This window comes from Mesocricetus auratus, unplaced genomic scaffold (assembly GCF_017639785.1).
Source record: "Mesocricetus auratus isolate SY011 unplaced genomic scaffold, BCM_Maur_2.0 Super-Scaffold_100676, whole genome shotgun sequence".
NCBI lineage: Eukaryota > Metazoa > Chordata > Mammalia > Rodentia > Cricetidae > Mesocricetus > Mesocricetus auratus.
Window position 1 is genome coordinate 127,952,366 of NW_024429266.1, and position 25,991 is coordinate 127,978,356.

Genomic DNA, 25,991 nt, shown 5'->3' on the forward strand with positions numbered 1-25,991 from the left:
ATAGGAGGTGTGCATGTATAATACTTCTGTTGTACAATGTAATTAAAATTCAAGTTATCTGTTGATTTAAAGTTTGGAGACTAGAGTTCATAACAGGCTTGGAGAATCTTCCAGGAAGTGCCCTGTTTGTGTGTTCCCTGGCTTATTTGGGATTCCTTCCCAAAGGAACCCCTTACTTCTCTAGACACATCCCTTTGTGAATCATTTGCATTTCCTGCCTTCAGTTTCATCACATCCTGGCCCTGTAATGATACACCCCTTGCAAATGTACTGACTGGTGTTTTACTTTGTTTGCCTGTTTCATTGGTTCTTGGTTGTTTAACATTTGGGCATTGAAACCTGGGTGTGTTCCTTTAACCAGGGGAAGAGATGATGTGCTTTGGAGCAAGAGTAGGAAAGAGTAAACTCTATAGGTTCCAAATAATGGCATTTTAAAGAATGTCATAGGTGCTCTAGTAGACACATTGTCATAGCAAGCGTAAGAACTCCCAACCCCAGATATTTATAGCTACTACTAAGCTTCCTATGCCTCCCACAGTACCAACTGTTAACTCCCTGTCTTCCAGACTCAATCAGATGCTTATATCTGATGAAAAAATGTTAACGAAAATAAGTTTAATGTCCAGTTTGTAAGAATAGAATGAAAATTTAAAAAGCAAAGGAATTAAGACTGGGCTGGTTTAACCCACAGAAACAGTTGACCTGAACAAGGGGGAACTCTTGGACCCCAGATTGATGGCTGTATGGAGATCATGGGACTGACCCAGACCCCCTGAATGTGGGTGTCAGTGAGGAGTCCTAGGTAATTTATGGGGTCTTGTGTAATATTTATCCCTGGAATATAAATGGACTTTGAGTGCCCATCCCACAATGAGGGATGCTCTCTCAGGCTGGACTCTTGTGGGAAGGCCTAGGCCCTGCCCTGCATAAAATGATAGACTCTGGAGATCCACCATGGAGAGCCTCACCCTCCCTGGGGATCGGAGTGGAAACTGGGTGGGGGGCTGGGGAACCTGGTGGAGAGGGCAGGAGAGGAGGGGAGGGATAGGGAGCTGGGATTGACATGTGAAACAAGTTTGTTTCTAACTTAAATTTAAAAAAGGATAAAAAACACTGTAGCATGGAAGAAACTGTAACATGTAACTGTAACAAGTAATATGTAATAAAACTCCTTGGTTTGTTCTCTCTCTCTCTAAAAAAAAAGGAAAAATAGAAATAGATATTGCACCATTTACTGAAAAAAAAGTAAAGTTGAAAGTGTGTAGTTTAGAAGAAATTACATGATTAAAACAAAACCATCCAGTCAAACAAACAAAAATCCCCTGAAAGAGAAAAGAAAGGCAAGCAAAGAAAGATTACCATGTTCATACAGGAAGACTAGCTTTTGTGTAATAATGTGTTTTGCTAATTAGCTTAGAAGGTGACCCTTTAAGACAGATGGATTTTTATGCTAGGTCTGAAACTGCCAGTAGATGTTTATTTCATTTTCTAGTGGCTCATGGTAACTCACTAATCTGGAAATAGAGTCACTGTAGTGACACTGAATCCCTGTTTATACAGTCAGGTGTCACCATGGGGACCCATGGAGGCCTTATGTTTCCTTCTCTTCTTGCAGATTTTTAAAGGTACATCATAGATCCACTTAAACCGATGTTTTCTAAACTTTATATTTTGCTTTTGTGATGATAGCAGCTACCAATGCTTACATTTTTTAAACATTTAATACAGTTTAGCTAATGAAGTGTTTGTGAGGCTGTTGCAGTTGTTAGGAACTGTCCTTGTTACTGGAGACAGAGGGTGAATGACAGCAGTCAAGGATGCTTTCCTCAGTTCTTAGGCCATGTAGCAAAACCCTACTTCATAGTTGACAGAACTGATGTGAGGGAAAAGGTCTGTTCACACTAATGTGTTTCTTCAGAATTTGAACTCAGGTCCTTCCACATATGAGTTGGGCATTCCTAATATAAAATTGAAATGTTCCAAAACTGGAACATTTTGAGTCTGTATGCTAACAGAAATGGAACACATTATGTAAAGAGAAGCCTTCCTGCCAACCTGGTTCCAGAGCCGCACCAATCCCAAATGAACACACAGGAGGCTATATTAATTATGAAGCTGTTGGACTTGCTTGTTTCTTACTGGCTAGCTCTGACTTAAGTATTTATCCCATAATTGCTAATCTAAGTATTTCTCTTACCGGAGAGGTTTCCGGGCTTCCTACCCCATGGCATTACATCTTGACTCCTTGTGTTTCTCCTTCCCAGAGTCCTCCTGGACTCCTAGTCCCATCTATCTTGGTTCCCTATTTGGCCAACAGTGCTTTATTGACATACACAGAACTTCCCCAACATTTCCTCTTTTCTGTCTAAACAAAAAGAAAAGTCTTAACTTTAACATAGTCAAATTATATATAACAGAACAGCTATCAAGTAAGAACACAGTTACAATATTTTGTCTATCAACATTCAGCAAGGTTTAAAGAAAATATCATCCATCCCATTCTTGTGAGCCCAAAGTCCTATATGTAGCTTATCTTTTATCATAACTAAGGAAAACTATAACTATCTGTCTTCAACTCTATCAAAGACCATAGAAGGATAATATGTAAACACTAGAACTGACAGAGACATCTCACTTCCTGGACAGTCATCCGGAGTTCCTCTGTAATGTTGGGGCATCCATCTTTAGCCCATAAGGCCACAGTGTGTCTGGAAGACTTCTCAGCAAAGCAGGAAATTTCAAACTGTCCATCTGCATCAACAGTCTGTCAGTCATTTTTCTGTGTCCTGCCGAAAGTTTCGTAGACTCTTCCATGAAGCAGGAACCCTGAAGGACTGTTTGAGTTCAACAGTCACTTTTCTGTGGGTCCTGCATATCCAGTTTATACAGCAACAGTCAAACAGTCTAGGCATGACACTACATGTAGCCAGGCATACTAAAGTGTGTATGAAATTACCTTCAGACAATGTGTAAAGTGTACATGAAACATTCTCCATTTGGACTTGGATTTCATACCCACATATGTATATATCTATCTGTATCTATGTCTGTAACTATATAATACCCTTCCCTCAAATCTAGAATCTAGAACACTTTTGGCTTTTCATAGGTAAGATTGTGAATACTCAGCTTGTACTCTTTCTATTAAAGAGGTATCTCCCTGTAATCATAAAATGTTAAGTTCACAAGTGCAGATTCATATGCACTCAAATACAGATTATTTTACAAAAATAATAGAATATGTGCAGTTCTGAACATTTCTTATTCAGCAGCAGCCTGTAGGTAATTCCTCTATTTTGGCTCTTGTTATAATTATTTTACCAATTGTTTTTTTTTTAAACTAGGGCATGCTAATTAATGGGTTCCATTGTGGTATTTTCATGTATGGATGCCATGTACTTTGACCTCACTCACTCTCTTTGACCTCTCTTGTCAACCATCTTCCCCCACTGATCTTCATTTTCCTAAATAAATCTGCCTCTACTTTGATGTCTTAGTATTTTTTTATTTAGATGTTTTAAATTTATATTTTAAATCTAAATTAGTATCATGTAAGAGAAAACATGTGATATTCATCTTTCTGGGGTTGGCTTGTTTCATGCAACATGATGGTCTTCACTTCCATTGATTTGCCTACATATTGCATAATTTCAGTGTGTGTGGCTGAATGAAACTATGGTGTGTATATGTGTATAATTAAGTAATTCATTATTATGGATATTTTCATCTGTGTGTCTGTTTATGGGTACCCAGACTGATGCCATAACTTGGCTACTGTGAACAGCTCTTTTATGGTGATTGAATACAATCCATATTCAGTTGTGCCATAATGTTTATGTCCTATTTCATACATTCATTCAGATACTTTTATTCACACTATAGGCCAAGATCTGTATGAGATACTTGGCTAGAATAGGAAAAAAAAGCATGTTCTGTCTCTTGTGGAGCTTGTGTTAAATTATATCCTGGATTAGAATATGATATGTATATAGACAAAAAACGTAGAAGTAGAGCTGGGTGTGGTGGGCTGGCATTTAAGTGAAGGATGTTATAATTAGGTAGTCTTGTTAGTTTCCCTTAAAGTGAGAGTTGAGCAATGTTGTAAAGGATGGTAGGAAACCAGACAAATATATTTCTAGGGGAAGAACCTTCTGGCCAAGGGAGCAAGCTAGTCAAGTCCTGAGACAGGCATGCTTGCTTTGCCTACTGGTTTCCAAGAAGAAAAGAAATTCTAGGAGTGAACCAGGGGCAAGTCCTAAAATACCTCAAGGATGTAGGACTTAACAAAGGGAGGCTACTTGGAGAAGTGCCACATTTCCTAGAACATTTATTTCATGCAGCTGAAAATTGGCATTAATTTGAGTGTATTGGACGCCTACAGAGGTGGGTCATATGTTTATCAAGGATTACTCTGGCTGCAGCATTGAGTATAATCTGTTATGGAAAAACTGTGTAATTAGAGACTTACTAGGATTTTCTTTCTGTAATCCATGGGAGGCAATGAGGTTCACACAAAGTGTCAACTCTGAAAGTGCATTTTGGAGGCAGAGGGACCAGGGTATGGTAGAGTGTCAAAGAACAGGAATGACCAAGGCAGTTTCCAAGGGTTTAGGCTGAAATCCTGGAAGGATTAAATGTTGGTTAGTAACCACATGGGGAGTTTGTGTGCAACAAGTTTGAAGAGATGGACAAATGCAGAGCAGCGTATGTTAAACTTCAGTTTTGTTTGTGAGACATCTGGTAGATGCTTGGGGCATGTCAGGCATCAGAATGAAATACTCAGCCTTCCTTCCTCCCATCTTTATTTTCGTTATACATTTTATTCTACTTGTAAGCTTTACAGTTATAATTTTTTCTTTTGATCACCAGTTATCTTTTAGAACAATAAAAATAAAAATTTGTGATTGTTCTTTACTGTTTTGGTTTTTCTTTTTTTTTTTTGTGATGAAAAATCATGAACAAAAGTGACCTATGGACGAAATTTATTTTGGCCTACAGTTCCAAAGATAAGAGTCCTTAATGGTGGCAGGCAGCCAGAGCAGGACACTTAGAGACACAAAGAGAAGACAGAGAAAGTGAACTGCAATTGGAATAAGACTATATAGTCTCAAAGCCTGCCCCCAATGATGACTCCCTACAGCAAGGCTTCAACTCCTATAGGTTCCCCAACCTCCTCAAAAAGTGCCACTAGCTAGAAACCATGTGTTCTAATACTTGAGCCTATAGGTGATATTTTTAATTCAAACTATCTCATTATTCTCCCTGGCTCCCTAGGCTCATGGCCATCTCATGACGCAATACGCATTTAATTCCTTGTCAAAGTTTCTATAGTCTTAACAGTCTCAACACTCTTCAACAACTGCAAAGCCTCACGTTTCTTCTGAAACTCAAAGCAAATCTTAAATGTGGATAGCTGCTATATTAAAAAAAAGTTACTTATGTCTAACATGTGTAACAATGGCAGAGAATATAACTTCCTACCATAAAGAGAATACTGAGGGTATAGTGAGAAAATACTGGACCAAAACAAGACCAAAATGCATTAGAGCAAACACCAAATCTAAGTCCACTGTCTAAGACTTCAGTTTTAAAGGGGTTAGATGGCTCCAACCCGCTCCAGCTCTGCTGTCTGAAACATCTCTTCTTGAGCTGGTTCCATTCCCTATGTAGAGCTCTTAGTAGATGTCTCATGGCTGTAGCATTTCCCACTTCTTGGTCTGTATGGGAACTTAGGGTCTCCTGCGTTCTCAGGACCATCTTGAAGGAACTCTAGTCTTGCCATACATCACCCACACTCAACAGCTCTTTGGCTGCTGAGAATCCCTGACTCTTCACTCTTACACTTTTCCTATCTCCAAAGTCATTCCTCCATAGATAACAATGCCGTGTTAGGTAGCCTATTTGGGATGGACATTGACCCCCTTAAACCTTACATTTGCAGTCGCTTTTGTATGTTGCAGCAGTTGCTTTCTGGGAGTAAGCAACCTCTTAGGATTTTTCTTTCACTAAGTAAAGACTCAGTTGGATGGGGTCTTGCCCTGAGGCCACCCTTCCCTTTCTTCTAGTGTAGATCAGTTCTCTCCCTAATGGTCCTAATCTCTTTTTGGCAATTACATCCTCTTTTCCAGCACATTCATGGGTGACATCATTAATCTTCCTAGTCTTATTTTCTCTCTAAACTGTATTTGGTATACTTCCCCACTTGCCCCTTTTCATTGTAGACTTGCGTAAGTATGAACAGAAATAACCATGTCACCAACTTGTCATACTGTCTTGAAATGTCTTCCACCAAAGGAATTCGTCCTTTTAAATTTACCCTGGGCAAATTTTTAGGACATGGGCAGAAGGCATACATATTCTTTACTAAAATATCGAGAATGGTCTCCAGTTAAGTTGTTAATATTGTGTCCTCTGAAACCTCATCGGTCAAGTTGATACTGTATGCATTACTCTAGTACCACCATCTTCCTCTATTATTAGAGGATGCTAATCTCTGATTACAGCATTCAACTGCTATTCCAGTTCTAAATTCCAGAGTTTTTATCCTAGCTGAATTTAGTTAATGGATTTTTTTGCAGTTTTTCTTATTAAACCATGTGTGCAATATTTCCTCTGAATCTGTATATGAAAATTGTTTTCCTTATGTCTTGAATTGTTTAAATGATTTTAAATAGTTTGTATATTTTTATACACACACATATTGAACAGTTTCTTTATATTGTTTGGTGCTTAGTGTATTTATAGGTAACTTTCTAATTTAGCTGGAAATCTTGCCAACTCTTGTGGTTTATCTCTAAAGTTCAGAGAGTTTATTAGAGTATGCCTAGGTTCTGATGTCATGGAGCGAGTGACTCTTATGTCACCTAGCAAAAGTAAATGGTTCTGATGCGCACCTAGCATGGGAGTGACTCTGATGTCATTTAACATAGGAGTGAACGCTCCAAGTTCACCTAAAACAAATTGAATGCCTCTGATGTCACCTAGCATGTGCCTCTGATGTCATGATACAAGGGTGAGTGCCTCCGAGGTCACCTAGCATGGCAGTGCCTCTGGTGTCACTTGGCATGGGAATGAATAAGGCCATTTGATTTATAGAGGTAGACTTATCTTCAGCTTTAGAAACCGTCTTCCAAATTACTGTCTTTCAACCTAATTTTTTTTTTAATATCCTCTGAACTACATAGATTGGAGCTGTCCTTGAATTGTTCTCCTGAAATCTCATTCTTACCTCTCTTTGTTTTCCTTTGAGATACGTCTTTAATTTGATTCATATTTCTTCCTATGTTTCAATACATTTTCTAAAAATACCCACGTTTTTTAATTATTAAAAGTTTTCATTAATGATGATGGCTGAGTGGGTAAGTGCTAGAAAACTGGAATTCAGATATTCAGGACCAACATAAAGAAGCTGGGACTTCACAGTTCGCTTGTCATTCGCGAGCTCTAGGTTCCTGAGAGACCTCCACTAAATAAAGATGAAAGCAACTGAGGAAGATATCCATTGTCAACATCTGGCCTTCACAGACATGCAGACACACACGCACGCACGCGCACACACACACACACACACATAGGTGCTCTCACATAGGTATACTCACACACATGGGAGTGTGCATAATACATGCACCTATACTACAAACAAATACTCATTCAAGTGAGTTTTTATTTTAAAAAGTCCTTTGAGTTGGTGTATTTTGATGTCTCTAAGTTTCATTAGAAAATTTGTGTATTCTCTGTTTATTTTAATTCGTGTTCTTGTTTGCTGTGCTATGTGGGGGCAGGACTTCAGGACCCCATGCATGTGAAGTATCTAGCTGAATCTCTAGCCCTTAGTATTCCTGCAACTGAGGAGTCCATCTGCCAGAGGAGGTTGTCTTCCTTTTTAACCTCTTGAGTTGGGTCTAATTGTTTCGCTTTGATCTCACTCTCTCTCTGGCAGGTAGATCCTGCTCCTTTAGGCTAATTCTGCAGATTGCAGTGGGATGTTAAGTCACATCAGTCAACTCTCTGGCCTCTATGCACTTTTCTGCACACCAAGGGCAGATGTCTGTTCCATGTCTGGCTTTGAAGTTGTTTTCATAACTCTTGTTTCCAGTGACTGGCCCAGTCCTTTCTACTGCCTCATGCTGGTTCTTTTTGACTTTAGACCTTACTGTTGCAGTTACTCACAGATGCAAATAGCAGCTGTTTTGCTGAGAAAATCAAGTATGGAAGGAAGTGGAGAGGAAAGAAATTACGCTGCTTTTGGATATGACATATCTCTGTATTTATGCCTGTTTCTGTGTCTGTCTGTGCATCTGTCAGTGTGTCTGTCTGTGTATGTATGTGGTCTGTTATCTCCTTCTCTGTGTACTTCCACCATCCCTTCCCCACAACTCTGTACTGCTTCTTTTTTTGTTGTTTTTGTTTTTGTTTTTGGAGACAGGGTTTCTCTGTATTGTTTTGGAGGCTATCCTGGAACTGGCTCTGTAGACCAGCCAGGCCTCGAACTCCCAGAGATCCGCCTGCCTCTGCCTCCCGAGTGCTGGGATTAAAGGCATGTGCCACCAACGCCCGGCGGTACTGCTTCTTTCACATGTATTTTATGTGATGTGTTTAAATTGAAGAGTGAAGGGTTATAGGCACCATTGCATTTCTTCTCCCGATGCCTGCCATAGCAACTGTACTTCAACTATTATTTTAATGTTTGACAAAACAGTAATTTCTGAATGTCTTTTGACACTAGCCCATATTCACTTTATTACAGTTGCCTGTATTTTTTTTTAATAACAGCTTATTTGTGAACCAAGATCTGATCAGGGACCACATACTCATACTGGATTTTTTTATTTTGGATTAAAAGCCTAGGTTCCAGCTTAAAAAGCTGTTCTTGGCCTACCACCCACACTCTACAAAATACAGAGGGATATCGGGAAGAAGCAGACAGAGAGAAGATTGACCCCATTAGTAAAAGGAAGGAATAAGGGGGTATAAATGATCCAAGTGTGTCTCAGGGTGCTGTCATGGGGTCTAGGTTTAAGTCGAGGGCAGGAAGCATGCATAATGGTGCCATCTTGGTGAGGTCGGGTCCCAAGGCTTGTTATTCTCTAGGTCTAATCTGTCCTTCAAGGTGGTCCAATAAATTGTTACCTTGTTTATCTGTTAATCCCTGAGGGTGGGACTTCACCCCAGAAACAGGTTTCCCTCTTCCTGGAGTTTAAGGTGAGTTGAGACAAAGCTTAAGGATAGTAACTCCCTTCTGCTTTTTGGTAAAGAAAGTACAAACACAAAGCAAAGACAGAGAAGCTGGACCTTCTTTACGGTTTAATTATCTTGTAAACCCAAGAGAGGAATGAGGCTTTTTTTTGTAAAAACAATTTCTCAGTGTCTGCTTCAATGGTTATATCTAACATACAACTCTTCCCCTCCCTATCTTCTTTTTAAGTAACAATGGCTCTCAGAGGAGATGGGGCCTGCTGTTTGCAGAGTATCCCACATACGGATTTATCTAGTTGCTTTCCCAAAATTTTATTTAACTAGTTTATCTTTAGTATTTCCTGTATTTCCTTTAACTTGGAAATTCTGTAAATAATTTTTATCATGAATATCATGAATACACCATGAAGTAAAACTATATGATGGCTATTATTGGTTGTCAACTGACTATATCTGAAGTTAACTAAACCCCATGAGAGGTTTTCCGTGATTAATCACTTGAATTGGGAGGATCCATCTTTAATCTGGTTTGCACCTTATGGTGGCAGCCTATATAAAGAACATCCATGAAAGAAGGACACTTTTTCTCTTCATCTGCTTTCCTTACCTCTCACTTGCAATCCATTCCTTTACTGGCATCAGAGCCTGCTTCTTTGTGATTCTAGTGTATACTCAAGACCAACTGAGCATCCAAACCTTGTAGACTGAAAAACTACTGGATTCTTGGACTTCCTTTTGGTAGACAGCTATTGATGCACTAACTGGACCACAGCCTGCAAGCCATACATATAATTATGTATTATATATACACAAAATTATGTATATTATAATTATGTACATTATTGTATAAATAAATTATATATACTATATGTCATGTAATATATACATACAAATCCCCTTTATATATTATATATTCATATAAATACATATTCAAATAAGTCCTCTTTATACCCCCCCACACACGCATGCACGCACACGTGCGCGTGCGCAATCACTTCATTCTATCTGTTCTCTTCTGGAGAATGTGACTAGTTAATACTAGGTTATTTTATAGCCTATCAAGGGGCATGTGACTGACTTATGTGTCTGGGATGATGCTCATTGTTCCATGATGATCCTGATGAGGGCTGTTATTGAAGGTGCAGGATACCTTCCCTTGGCTAATTTTAATAAATTGTTTTCTAATTATGGCTGATAGAGTTCTTTTCTTCCAGTTTTTTAAAAATCAGTTTCTGTGTATTTTATTTACTCTTTTGTCCACTTTTGTTTCTAAAATTATTCTAAGTTTGGCTGAAAGAAGCTCTCTCTGGCAGAACTGTAGAGCTAGAGGAATCAGCTCTTCCATGTCCCTGCTAATGGAAGAGAAAACTGAGGCTCACCTGTTTGGGACACATTGGCATCGCTAATTAACAGTAGAGGAAGGCTTAGAATCCACATCTTGTGAGCCCTCACCAGTGGTGACCCCACAATTCTAAAGGAGGCTTGGCTTTCAACCCCTTCCTACTAATTTGAAATGTGGATGAAGTTTTGCCATCATACATTTTTTTGCTTATTAAAAGTCACCAGAGAGGTGAATGAGTGGTCAAGGCTACTGACTGCTCTTGGAGAGGATCAGTTTCAGTACTTACGTGGTGGATCACAGCCATCTAATTCCACATCTAGGGTATCCAACACTCTCTTCTGAACTTGCAGGCACCACACATGCATGTGGTGCTCATATATACACAGAGCCAAAATATTATGCATATAGATAAAATTAATCTTTTAAAAAATGAAAGTCACTGTTGGATCATATATAAATCGAGGGATCCATTATGTACTTGATTAGGAACCACTAAAAGCCATTGTATGCTAAGTATGTGATCAGCCTCAGAGGAGAGAACACATTTTGGAGATGTGAAGTATGTGATTCCCTTCTGGTTTACTTCATGCTGAATTGAGTCACTCCACCTCATGTACCCTTCAGACAAACACACAATTCCAGAATGGGTTTCCTCCAGAACTAACCATTCTTATGGCCAGACATGATGGTGCTTATTTCTCATCTCAGCCATGGCTCTCAAGAGGTAGAGGAAGGAGGAATGCCCCAAGTTCAAGTCCAGACTGGTATACTCATTGGGCTACATACAAACCATCAAGACTCCATAGTGAGATTAGATCTCAAGAGGAGACCAAACCAGTATTTGATGACAGGCAAACAAAAGCTTCAGAGGAAATGAGACCAGTGGGAGGGCATTAACACTAACAGAGCCATGATAAGGACTTCACAGAGTCCTTAGTGGAAACTCCCATCTGTAAAAGATACAAAACCCGAAGCTTGCAGTTTAAGTAGCATGATTACACTCTGAGCTCACAAAGACCAAAGGCATCTGCAGAGAGCCCCAGCGCTGGCTACTTCATCACCCACAGCCCTGCAGGTCTGCAAGGCCCTGCCTTCCTCAAGGCAGATACTCAGTACTCAAGACTGTCCAGTTTACGAAACCAAGTACAACAAGGTTAAGACCAATCTGAAAACAGATGGAAAAATAAGGTAGGGTTAGGGTTAGGGTTAGGGTTAGTTAAGATTTGTCATTAGCAGGTACGGTCAACTTCAGGCCACTCTATCATGTGTTTAACATCACATTTTGCAGAAGGTAATGTGAACTCAAGTCCAAAGGATAGTAAAAGCCAAACCTTTATTAATGACTCTACAAGACTAAATGATTGATTAGAACTTCCTGAACGTGACAGCTGGAATGTCATAGATCTAGAGCCAAATTATCTTACAGTGTCTTTAGCTCCCTCAACAGTTACACCTTACTCACCTCCAAGTCTGACCTAACATCCCTACGAGTATCAGGTGAAATCTATTAGGACGTATTAATTTTGTAGATAACTAGCTTCCACTAACCCAAAACACAAATGTTATCAGATAGATCTGAGTCTACAGCAGAGGGTTCCCCACTATTTTGTCACTGGCCCATTTGATGTTCCCACCAATGAATTTGAAAAGTGTCTTGGCTTCTGCCTTTATTCTATTCTGTAGTAACAAATTCTGCATCAAACTCTTTCCACAGTGGAATGCACATGCTACCTGGGGCAACCTGAGTCTGCTCCTGAGAGCTCTCAGCATATATTCTCACATGCCAATCTCAACAAGATCCATTCAGTATAAACTCCCAGTGGCACAGGTCCACACACCCCAATGAGAATATACTCTCAGTGTTGTAGTTCCACACGTGTCAATCAATCAGTTCTGCTCATTGCCATGAATGCACACATGCCAATAAATCAGTTCCTCTTAACATAAACTCCCATGGGTGCAGATCTACATGTACCAACCAGAATACACGTTCAGTGCCACAGATCCACACACACACTGACTGATCGTTTCCTCTTAGCACCATGGGTCCGTACAAGTCAATCAATCATTTCTTCTACTCAGTAAAGAAGGAGAGATGGTACCCAGTGAAAGGTCTTTGCATTATTGGGCTGGTGTCCTTGAAGACCCCTCCCTTTAGGATTCTGACCTTATGACCTGTAATATGATGCTTGGTCATGGCCCCAGAAGGAAGCCAACTACAGTGACTAGTCTGTTAATATTGTTTGTTCAAGTGACCCTTCTTACAAGCACACTAGTGAATGTATCATGATGATTAGATAAGATAGTTGTGTTAGCTGTAAGACATGAGAATGTCCAGCACTAGGTCTGTGGTATACTGTGGCTGAAACCCAGGTTCAGTTCCTTGCACTGTCTAAAACTGGATTTGGAGGCCCACACGTGTAACCCCACCACAGGAGTATCAGAGTAACAGTAGCAGATCATCGTCATCTTCAACTACACATGGAGCTAGAGGCCAGCCTGGAGGACACAGCACCATAGCTCAAAACACATGGACAAATATGAACAAACAAACATGGGCTTGGATGCCAGCCTGGGGCACACAGGACCACACATTGATACACACATGACAAACATGAACAAAGAGACATGCAGTTGGAGACCAGCCTGTAGTACATGAGACCGTGCTTCAACACACATTTACACAGACAAACAGACACAAATACACAAACAAGAATAAACAGATATGTGGAGTTGGAGGCTAGTTAGGGGTACATGAGGCCACATCTTAAAACACATGCAAACACATGAACTAATGAAAGTGTCCCTTATTATTATATATGGTTTCATAAGTCCGCACACATTTAGAGACCATGCCTCATAACCGACACAGCAAAGTCTACACACATTTTTAATACACTCAGAGTCTACACTTCACAGCTGACACAGTTGGTACACTCAGAGTCCACACCTCAACAGCTGACACAGTTGGTACACTCAGAGCCTACACCTCATACCTCACAGTTGATACACTCAGAATCTCTACATCTCAACTGACACAGAAAGTCCTAGTCTACATGTCTCACAGCTGACATACTCAGAGTATACACCTCACAGTTGACACACTCAGAGTCTGCTCCTCACACATCACAGTTGATACACCCAAGGGTCTACACCTCACAGTTGATACACCCAAGTATCTACTCCTTACACCTCACAGTTGATACACCAGAGTCTATGCCTAACAGTTGGCATATCAAGACTTCAGGTTTATCCGTTGGCATTTTTCTCATGGTTTACAGGCCCTTTGCCTGTGCTTCTCACCAGGATACTTGTAAGGATTCTGTCCCCTCCACTCCATTTCCAGATACCGATTTTTAACAAAGTGTAGGACTCAGTATTTGAAACAACTGCCCTAGCAATGCTCATGCAGTGCTTGCAAAGCACACATTTCGAGGTTCCCTAAGTAAACCACAAGGCTTCTGGAAAGATTGGCACGCCAATTTCAATGTTATTTATGAACAGCCTTCCTCTGAGAACAGTAAGCATATTTCTTTCTTGTGCACAATAGGGATGGATTTGTGATTTTTATAGAAACCAGGTGATGTTCCGGCTGGTGGGCTTGTCTCTCAAGTCAGGCAACACTCGTGCTTTTCATTTTAACCACCCCCACCCCGACCAGAGGCTGTGAGGAAGACGGAAACACACAGCAGAATTTTCAGAGGTTGTCAGAATTTGAAAGTGGAGCAGTTTAACTCTTTTATGTTGGCTTCTGTGTTGTGGGTTGAAGCTTTTAGACTAAAACAGATTAAGCTGCACTTAAAAAATATGGAAACATTTTCTATTAATTTCATAGTTTATATTAAATAGTTAATATTTTAAAAAATGAAGATGTGGATGAAAAAGATTCCAGGAGATAAACCAGTTTATTTTAGTAGCTGGCTATTACAATGATGCTTTTTCAACATAATTTTTGCTACACAGGGTGAAAAGTTTGGACCTTTTGCTGGAGAGAAGCGGATGCCTGAAGACTTGGATGAAAATATGGACTACCGACTGATGTGGGAGGTAAGGTATGGCTGTTAAATATCAGGGCTGTGTCTCTGTTTGTATGATACTAAAGTTAGGGCAATGAATCAGTATTGGTCTCAATTGAGCTTTAGGTACTGCAAGGTCTTATTGTTTTTAAAGATTTAATTTTTAAACTGTGCGTCTATGTGCGTGCGTGCGTGAGTGCGTGCGTGCGTGCGTGCGTGCGTGCGTGTGTGTGTGTGTGTGTGTGTGTGTGTGTGTGTGTGTGTGTGTACCAGTGAGTGCAGGTGACTGTAGAGTCCAGAAGAGGATGTTAGATCCCCTGGAGCTGGTGTTACAGGTGGTTCATAAACAGTCTGACCCCTGGCGGAGCAGCGTGGGTGCTTGCTTAGCTGTGGAGTCATCTTTCCATACCTGGAATGTCTTCATTTTGAAGGCCAGCATTAAAAATATTAGACTACTGCAATAGTTGCTAGAGAATTCTTTTAGAACTCTGAAATATAACTGTTGTCACCAGAAATGATAAAGGATGGTTAGATTTCAAAGTAAACAGGCACGGAATTTAGAATTGGGCTTTGTAAGTGAAATTGTGCTTTACCTTTAACCTGTATTTTCCTGTTGCAGTTCTAATTGTATAGAAGTAACTTTGTATTCCTTTTTCAATCCAAACTTCACACTTAAGCTATACTTGCCTTTAGGATGTACATGTAAGGGACTAGGATGTTGTAAACTGTCTTTACTGCTTGAAGTTTCTGTTCTGTAGGATTTGCATATGTGAGTGTGTGTCTTTTTAGCTCTATTGATTAGAAGGGCCTGAGGATCAGAACTAAGGAATCAGGCACTCAGAGACAGTTGAAAGGGGAATTTGAAGACCTCAGCAGCAAGAATTCTATTAGGTGGGTAAGAGCCGAGGCATGTGCCGATGGCTTGAAAGGAAGAGTTGTAAGTCAGAAAATGTGTTTTGTTTTGTATTGCTTTGCTTTTGAGATAGGATTTAAGGCTAGCTTGTAACATATAAAAAGTGATTTATTTCAAGGTTTAAGTCATGTAGTTGTGGGATCTGAAATGTGTAAGTGTTGTGGTTTGAATGAGAATGACCCCATTGGATCAGATGTTTGAATACTTGCTTACCAGTCGGTGCCACTGTTTGGGTTGGTTTAGGGGTGTGGCCTCATGGAGGAAGTCTGTCACTTGGGGTGGAATTTGAGATTTCAAAAGCCATGCACTATTTCCAGCTTACTCTCTGCCTCCTGTTTGTTGTTGTACAAGATGTGAGCTCTCAGTTGTTCCTGTTACCATGGCTGCCATCTGCTGCCAAGATTCCCTGCCATGATGGACTCTTTTCCCTCTAGAACTGTAAGCCCACCCTAAACCCTTCTTTCTGCTAGTTGCCTTGGTCATGGTGTTACATCACAGAAACAGAAAAGAAGCTAACACAGAAGGTGAGACCGACAGGCTGGAAACTCAGATGAAGGTTAATGCTTTGGTCTGCTTCTGGAAACCTGGCATTCTTCTCTTAAAACAATGGACCAGTGGAGTGAGAGTGGGAGGTTATCTCTTTGACATACAGTGAATCTATTGTGCAGAATATCAAGATTAGTGTTTTGTTCATTTGTGTGGTACTGCAGCTTAGCTGGTTGACATGTAAATCCATGATAGCATGTGTCTGCCAGCAAAACGCATGTATGTACATCCTGCTATTACTGACACTGTTGGAGAGGTGTGCAGTAATGTGAAAAAGGATTCCAAAAGGTTTCTGCAGCATAAGGGTCAGGAGCAGAAACTGGCAGCTGGCTACACTGTAATCCAAATGGAAAACGTTATTGATACTGTCATAGTTTAGCAGACTGCTTTAATTGCTTATTTTTATGACTTCTACCATGTTTCCATAGGCAGTTCATCCTTTGCCATGAGGTTTCCCGAAATTGTCATGTGAAAAAGGAACCCCATTCCTCTCCCTCAAGAAAAACCCCATACATTCTTAAAAATAGCAGTATTTAACAAGTTGCTAATAGTTTTTGATATTTGCTGTCCTACCAATCTAGCTAGGCCTCGCATCCATTAATTACTGAGATGAGTGAGGGCGAAAAGCAGAGGAAGATTTTATCAACATGTTGTGAAGAGGGGATATAAAGGAGTTCCATGAACAAGAGTTCATCTTCTCTTTATTGATACGAACTTCAGATTTAGACAGAGGAAGAATGGGGCAGGAGCAAGAAATACCCCTATTTAAGCAGTCTTGGTTATGGTGTGGTTTTGCCCATCATTGCCTCAGCTCAGGTCCTGCAAGGAGGTGCAGCAAATTGTTAAACTGTCAACCATGTCATCCCCGAGAGAACCCAATCTGGCACTATGATCTACTCCAGCATGTAGTCTTGTCTACCATAGATGGTTGTTATCACCTTGGGGTGGTCTGTTCCTGCCATCAAAGATGACTGTGCGTTTGTAGCACTGTGTCTTCAGCCTAAAATGGAAAAGAGACAGGTTAGGCAGACGAATGAACTAGTGATTTTTCATGGTCATGCAGGAGCAAAGAGAAAGAGCTGACAAAACGGAGGCAGAAGTGGAAGGTTTTCACTGTGTTCAGCTACCTGTGGGTCTAAGTGGAGAGTGACTGCTTCCTTTTAGTAAAAACAGCCTTAGAGTAAGAACACTTAAAATTTGACATTCTCTTATTTTCCTAAATCTATCACCTGGCAGAGCAATGATGAAAACCTTCCTCTGTTTTTTTCTTTTTAAGTCCAAGATCATTGGAATTGCCAGAGTCATTAATTATTACTTCCCCCACTACCCATGCATTTTGAAATGCAGCATGTTAAACTGCTTAATTTTACTTATTTTAGTCTGCAGAAAAGAGTCAATATTATTTTATTATTTATTATTATTATTATGGAGTAAATAATGTTTTCAAAATATTCTTGTCCAAATATTTGAGGTTTATGGGTGCTTTTTATAGATTGCTGATTTCCTATAGTGGCGGCATTGTTTTAGAATAATGGCGCCCATCTGATGTGAGCCCTGTGGTGTAACTGGTGGTTTTCCCAATGATAACAGTTGCTTTTGGCCCTTCATTCTCAGCTTCTAGTTAGCACATCCCTTCACAGTGCGGGTGGTCCCTACTTGGTAACTTCCCTCTGCTGTTGGTTCTACTCAATGAACACACAGGAGGCAGATGAAGGGGGGAATGTCTATATTATTAATGAGTAGGTATTAACTTTTAAGTATGTTGCTCCAGAAAAGTTTACTTAGAGCATGTGACTGAGCCCCAGCTGGAGTGGGAATGCTGTACTCTTTCTTACATCTTGGTCTTAGAAAAACCTGTGGCAAGAGTTAAGTCTGCAGAGTGACTCCTGAATGTGTTTCCTAACCATCTTCTTGTAGGCTCAGTCCTAAGCTGTAACTTGATGGAGGGCCATAAGAGAAATGGGGAGGTTTGTTATGTCCCTTACTCTTTAGGAACTACACTCAAGCAAAGCTGGATCCTTGACTATGTCTCAGAAAAGAATTTCAAGACAAAGGGAAGTGTCAGAGTGTTTATTAAGATAAGCAAGATTAAATACTTTAGACTGAAACATGGACATTCAGACAAAGGACATTCTTAGATGCCTCCACAGTGGCTGTGTGGCTTTTAAAGTTAATTAAGAAAGTTTTAAAGTTTAGTTTAAAAAGTACAAGTGGGTTTACTTGCCGGAAAGAACAGTGAGAAAGATCATTCTTAAGGAATGTCTTGTGCATGAAATGGGTTGGTGGTTTTATGAGGTGTTTTCCTTAGCTTTAGGGATGAGAGAGGACACCAGTGCTGTTAAATGCAAGGCCAACAACATTCTGGCTCTGTGTAAGCTAGCATAGTTAGTTGCTTTTAATGTTTCTGAGATGTGTTTTGGAAGATGAGCACTACCCCTTTTTATCAGCTTTGTTAAAATTTTAGACTTGTAGCCTGTCTCATCCTTCCCACATCCCCTCCATTATCCCTATATGTTTTTGTAGAGGGTTGGAGATGTAGTGACAAATCAGACTGCAAGGTTGCTGCTGCTGGAGAAAGGAGTCATAAGGAGATTTAAACTGTAGAGCAGTGCAGTCTAATCCACATCAACAAGTGTCTGCCCCTGACGTACAGCTGGAGTGAGGTAAGAGCAGCACTCTGCTGAGTGAGGTAAGGGAGCGGTGTCCTGACTCTTGATGTCTGGTACAGATTTGGGCCCCAGTGATGAAATGCATGAGATGTGATTGGAACTAACCAACATCTAGAGGACTTAGTGCTTCTGTATTGAAAGAGAAAAATCAAGAGTGACTTTGAGATACCTGTTCTGGGTAGAATGGAGTTCTGATCCTTAGTGATGACTGTTAACGACAGGACCTGACTGGTGCAGGAGGCAAGCTTCTTGACACCCATGAAAGGCCTTTGGGGGCTTATGCTGATTGGGTTAATAGAGCTGGAAAGACTCATCCTAATGATAAGTGTCACCATTGTCTGGGCTTAGTCCTGTAATTCATGGAGAGGAGAGTGGACAAGCCCATTTCTTGCTTCTTGATAGTGGACACCATGTAACTGTTTGTCTCAGGCTCCTGCTGCTCTGACTTCCCTACTGTGATGTTCTAGAACTTTGAACTGTGAGCCAAAACAAACTCTTCTTCCTGTAATTTGCTCTTGGCAGGGCTTTCCATCACAGCAATAGGACCAACAGCCAAACAGTGATGCACTTAACTATAGAGAGCACTTAAAGGACAGAGATGGGATGAGGGAATGCCCTCCATTTCCAATCCTGATGAGATGACTTGTGTTGTCTATGATGTTTACTCCTAGGTCTTTGCACACTATATCTAAAATGTAAGTATCCTTGTATTAATGTTTACTGCATGTTTAATATTTAATAAAGATATTGAAAAAATACATAATCTGTGCTTGTTATTTTGCATTCTTAGTAAATATGTGATTCAGCAGTTAAAAAACAAGTGCATTGATTGCCTCATTGCTTGCTTATGTTGCAGACATCTTTCCTTTTCGTGAAGAGAGAATTAGACTGAAAGTCAGTTTGTTAAGAAGTTGCCTGGTTGGATATTGAAGCAGGCATTTTATTTGTATGCTTTTTATTTTTCATTGACCTTGTCTGCTGGTTACAGCTGCTCTGCTGTTGGGAACTTGACTCAGTACCAGTTTCCCAATGTGTTTTAGTTTTTGGAAAAAAAGTTTTCAACTGTTTCAAATCGTTTATTTTTTTCATTGTTTATAGAAATCCTTTTAGGTGTTTGGAACAAAGAAGGTTTTTTACGAAATGTTTTTCTTTTGCAGATGGTAACATTTTTAGGTTCCAAATGGAACTACTTAGTGGAGACATTAGTGGAAAAATACCACCTATGAAGCCTTCAGAATGCTACAACTGGTGATACAAATGCTGTAATGTAGGACATCCGTACTGACACTGGTCCCTCTACTAGAGAGACAGGCCGGTGAATATTAGTGCCTTCTGGACATTTTGCATTACCCAAGGCTGGGCTTTGTCAACTCTTGCACATTGGCTCTTAAGTCTTTTCAACTAAACCTCACATAGGGTTAGAAGAGTATCGAAGGGGCTGCATTGTATGATTGAAACAAACAAGTAAACAGGTTTCTTGATTTGGGGAGTACACCTGCGATCGTTGTGGTCCGATCCTGACTTATGCACTACAGGCATTTTATTTGACGGAAGCAGTTGTTTGTAATTATAACAACCTTCAACTTGTTAAATAACAAAGAAGACCATGTTGTCAAAAAGAAAAAAAAAACAGTTATTGAGGCCACTGCAGGCATGATTGTCAGTCAGCTCAGGGATGATGTCAATTTCCTCCAATCTCACTTTCTCCTTGGTAGTGGCTTAGCCTCACTGCTGGCAGATAGCACAGAGGATTTTATGTTCATGTCAATATACTACATGACACACTTATCTGAGGAATTTCCTAAGCACATTAAGACATTTTGGTAAAAAATTAGTTAACTCCATAAGAAATGGTTTAGAGAAAATATTTCAGATTAGTAAGCAGTCCTTTCATGGAAGAATGTATGCATTTAGGGAAGTAAGAACTGTAACAGTATACTAAAATTGAGGGGTTGGTATCAGTTTTACTATTTAATGTAGAAGTAGCATCAAAAAACAGCCCCTTATCTTTCATGAATTTGGAGGTATCTCCATGTGGACTGCCACGCTTGGTACCAGCATGAGATACACTTTGGCTCCCTTTAACCACTTTAGCATCAGGCTTTGATTACAGTTGCCTTTCAAGAGCCTTAGTCTCTCTTTCACAAGTGAGAAGCAAGTCTGGATGGGATCTTGCCTGAGGGCTCCCTCCCTTTATTTCAGTATCTGGGCTCTTCCAAATGTGTTGATCTAACAATTATGGCCTCAATTGTCATCCCTGAGAATGTACAAGCAATACTAGATAAACTGAGAAGATTATATTTAGGAATATGTAATTATATACATATATGCATGCAATAATAGTTAATGAAAAAAAGATGCCATTAATTTGAAAGACAACAAGGAGGAGTCTGGGAGAGTTTGCAGGGAGAAAAGAAAAGAGAGAAAGTAATCATATTATAATTGCAGAAAAGTAACCTCTCTTAAAGCATAACATTGGCTGTAACATTTAGGTTGTCAGTGTTTGTTTTCTCCATTTTATATTTCTTGGTTCCCTGTTTACTCTTTTTCATTGTAGAGTTACATAAGAGTGATGATTAGTAACACACAGCAGAGTCAGTGTTATGCTATCTTAAAATCTCCTCCATCATGGATATCACAAATAAAGAATTCAATTCTTTAAAAAAAAATCTCCTCCATCAGAGATATTAGTCCAGTACTTTTAAACTTAATATCTGGGAAGGTTTTAGGACACAAGCAGAAATGTAAATGGAGGTTTCTCATTCTACTCTCCAGTTCCCAAATAACCATTCTATAGTTTAATATTAATTATAATTGCTTGTCCAATGGCTTAGGCATATTACTAACTCTCACAATTAAATTAGCCCACTTTTACTAATCTGTATCACCACATGGATGTGCCCACCAGCAGTGTGCCCTGATACCTTATTCCTTTGGTGGCTATATGGTATCTCCCTGATTCCTCCTTCTTTCTCTCCTTGTTTCTGTTTGGATTTCCTGCCTGGCTCTGTTCTGCCTGACCAGTGGCCAAAACAGCTTTATAATGGGGAATATCCTTCTGTATATGTGTTTCTCTTATTGGTTGATGAATAAAACACTGATTAACCAGTAACCAGGCAGTATAGGTGGGACTACCAGAAGAGAATTCTGGGGAGATGATGCAGAGAGAAGTTGCCAGGGAGAAGCCATCTAGCTGCTGAAGGAGTAACAGGTCTTGGCATTCTCCAATAAGATAAGGCCATGTAGAAATACACAGATTAATAGTTATGGGTTAATAATTAAGAGAGAGCTAGCCAATAATAAACCTAAGCCATCTGCCAAAGAGTTTGTAATTAATATAAGTCTCTGTGTGCTTATTTGGGCCTGAAGGTGAAGGGTGGAGAGACCAGGCTGGACAGAAACTCTGATTACAGCTTTATTCATCAACCAGTAAAATCAACACATATTCACAGTATACAAAAGGGCATCCCACATCGCCTTCCCTTTTCTGTCTCATTAAAAATGAAGGTTTTTAACTTTAACATAGTAAAATTGCATATAACAAAGCAGTTACCAAGCAAGAATTACAGTTACAATATTAGTTTTATCTGTAGTTCACAAAATTAAAGAAAATACTCTGTTATCTATCCTATCTTTGTGAGTCTAAAGTTCTATATCTTATATATCTATATATATAATTTATTATATCATAACTAAGGAAAACTATAATTTTAAGTATCTAGTCTTCAACTCCATCAAAGACTGCAGAAGAATATAATATGTCCTAAGTAAACAGGAAATAGATTGTAAGCAACTTCCAAAACACCAGAAATTACAGAGTTATCTGGCTGCCTGGACAGTTGCCAAAAGTTCTATTGTAACACAGGGGCATCCATCTTCAGCCTGTAGGCCTAGAGTGTCTGACAGTGTTTTTCAATGAAGCAGGAAATCTGAAGAACTGTTCCATCTTGTTTTGGCAAGTTCAGCAGTTACTTTTGTGTATATCCTGCTTGTCCAGTTTATACACCTTATTGTCAAGCAGTTCCGTTGAAAAACATCTTCTTGCCCAAAGGGCTAGCCTTGCCACATCGTAGGCAAACTCCATAAGGAGCTTGTTCGTTAACCATCATCCTTTTGAAGTAATTGATGATGTCAGGAGAAAATTTGTCTCACTGTTGATCTAAGTCTAAGTTCTTAAAATATTTTAAATGTCATATTCTGTAGGTTTTTGAAGTGTTTGAAGATTACCTGTCCATCTGAAATATATCTTTGTATATCTAGAAAACCTAACCAACATGCCTACACATGTGGGAACAACAGACCTTGGCCGGAAACCCACTCCTCCATCAGCCTGGGAGCAGGCAGCTGTGAGACAAACTTTACTGAAAACATGTTTACTGAAAACAATCCAGTGCCCTAAGAAATGTTTACTGGAGCCCTAAGTTCCTGATAAGGGCTCGATAAGGGCTGGCTCACTGAAACACCCTGACTTTGATCTTCCCAATGGCTAGCCACTTCTTCCTGCCCCCTGCTGTCACCGATTCTGGTGTCAGGGATTTAACCACCAGCCAGGAAGAGGAAGAGAGATGTGTGTGCATGTGTGGGTGTATGTATGGCAGAAGCTTTTCTGGAGGGAAGCGAATTCTTGGGAAGTTCTCCTGAGCCTTCTTGGGGAGCATAAAGATTTCTCAATCCCGACACCCTTGACACATTCTCGGATACAGGCTGCACAGTGGGCGCGGCATATACATTTGACTATTATAATGACTATTAATTTGTATTTCAGACTATACATTTTTAAATGAGTTGCATAAACACAATACCTTAGGCAAATGTAGAAATATACATATAGTATAACAAAATTGAGCTTGAATTTGTACCAATAAATCAAAATCCATAGCAATGTAAAGAATCTTGAAATTAACAGTTGGTTTTTGGATTAAAGTAGATTCAATACTCTACCCCTTTTTATTATCATAACAATCTACCTTTTCCTCTATCATTTCTATGTCATATCTCCTGTTTTACTTTAGAAAGAGATTGATTATGACTATTAACCATTTGTAACCAACCCCCCTTAAATAAAAACAAACATTTATAAAAACTTATTGTGGGAGTTTAGGCATAGTTTTTTATACACTTCCTGCTGATTGGAGGCACAGGTAATCTTATGGGAATCCGGAGAAAATTTAGAATTATGGTTAAATATTGGCTGTACTAGTCTTTGAGGCTGCATCATCTCAGTTGGTTGTCTTAATGTTGCTTTGAATGTTGGATAACCTGGGCCATTGCTCTCATAGGAGACCTTACAGGGGATCTTACTTGATCAAACCATATTTGCCTGGAAGGAATCCACAGCTTTTCATCTGTGAAAACAAAAGCAGAACCTCTTTTCTAAAGCAGTATAGCCTTAGAACAAAATTTTGAAGTCAAGATATCTTTAAAATACATATGTTGGTTTAGCTTAGCAGTCCCCACAACCAAATGTCTGTCTGCTGTTAGCTCATTAACAGTCAAAAAATTAAAAGAAACCACCATAGTATAATCCATGGCCCATTATAATTTTCTTTTATTTTATTTGTCCTTTAAGAATGTCAGTTTATTTAAATTATTTTTTATCTATGACTCTGTCTATCTGCATCACAGAAAGACTTTTTTCCCCAAAGTATCACAGGATATATTAACAACCAGTTGTTAATATTGTTAATAGTCTTAATATTGGTCCCATTGCTCCCTTCTGAAAGAAACACTATGACCTGGACCTCTATAGACCATGTTGCTCTCTGTACTATCTTCCAAGCTCCTGTGAAGATCTCCCATTAATCCCTGCTTAGAGTATTCAGTCACTTTCCTAATTGAAAGTCCCAAAGCCTTCAATATTCTTCCAAAAAACAGCATGGTCAGGTTCTTCTTAGTAGTAATATCTTAGTCCCTGATTCTACCTTCTGTCTCCCCTCCCTCCCTCCCTCCCTCCGTCCCTCCCTCCCTCCCTCCTTCCCTCCCTTACTTCCTCTTCTTTTTAGACAGGGTCTCTCCATGCAGCTCTGGCTGACTTGGAACTCACTATGTAGACCAGTCTGGCCTCAAGCTCATTTAGACCTCAAGCTCTGCCTAGGTGTTGGGATTAAATGCACGACCCACTAAGCAACACTGCTTTTCTATTGCTGTGATAACATAAAACACCATGACCAAGGCATCTTTTCAAAGGAATGGTTTAGTTGGGTTTTTGCAACCAAACGAGATAAGATATTACAAGACAAAATTCTGTCACTACTATAGCAAAGAAGCTTGCCAGCACATATGGATAGTAGCTGGAGAGAGAGAGAGAGAGAGAGAGAGAGAGAGAGAGAGAGAGAGAGAGAGAGAGAGAGAGAGAGGAGAGAGCAGCAATGACAAAAATCTTTAAACTCTTAATGCTCACCTTCACTGACTTACCTCTCCAACAAGGCCATACCACCTAAGCCTCCCCAAACAGATTGACCAATTAAGACCAAGTATTCAAATGGCAGAGGCCATGGGAAACATATCATTCAGTGACACAGTATTACCACAGCAAGTGCTGAAGACAACTAACTTCATAACAAGAAAGGTTTATTTGACTTAGTTTGGGGATTTTAAAACTCAAGACTATGAATGCTATTACTTTGGTCTTGGATGAGGAAATGCTATTGTCACATTATCATAGGAACTGTTGTGGTTGTTAGTGGTCACGCCTTGAGACAGTAGCAGAGAATGGGGGAGGCTAGGCTTGCTGCTTTCTGGACAGCAAGAGAACTATGAGGAAGTCACATATAAATTATCTTCTTAAATATTTTTAAAAACTATATTTGTGTGTTTAGAGGTCAGAGGAGTAGGTTTTCTCCTTCTACCATGTAGTTCCAAGGGTGGAAATCAGATAATTGGGCTTGGAGGCAAGGACCTTTTACCCTCTGAGCTATCCTTCTGGGCTCCCAGTTTATCTTCTGCTTCCTATAGCAAGGCCACTCTATCCTCTCTAACCAGATCTGACAGCCAGGTATAAGCATTCAAATTATGAGCTTTGGAGAACATTTTAGATTCAAACCGTAACACAGACCATTGTGAAGACTCTTCATAGGCAACACACTAAACACTTTTTTGAGGTTTTAAGAGATACTGACTCTGAGGAATCCATTGGTAGGGCTCTGCCTTGACTCATGTGATCATTGGTGGCACATAAGCAGGAGGAGTTGGCATGCTGTGTGGGAGCTGACAATGATTTCCTTGGTCCAGGACTTGCCAGGAAGTGGACTAGGTACTGAGCAGGGGCAGGTGGCAGGGCTGTGTATACATAAGGGGTAGGAGTTGGTGGA

The 25,991-nt window shown here is 39.8% G+C and overlaps 1 protein-coding gene across 3 annotated transcripts in view; it reads left to right on the forward strand.

Moving 5' to 3' along the window:
- The window catches only part of Prdm5 (PR/SET domain 5), a 161,864-nt gene that overhangs the window by 2,159 nt on the left and 133,714 nt on the right, over window positions 1-25,991 (forward strand). For 2 of the 3 annotated variants that reach the window (XM_005076066.4, XM_040737933.1), the window contains exon 2: window positions 14,501-14,584. In XM_005076066.4, coding sequence (XP_005076123.1) covers window positions 14,501-14,584 — 84 coding nt within the window. Of the gene's footprint in view, window positions 1-14,500; window positions 14,585-18,535; window positions 18,676-19,203; window positions 19,377-25,991 lie in introns of all 3 variants that reach the window. The other variant, XM_040737932.1, reaches the window with a different exon arrangement.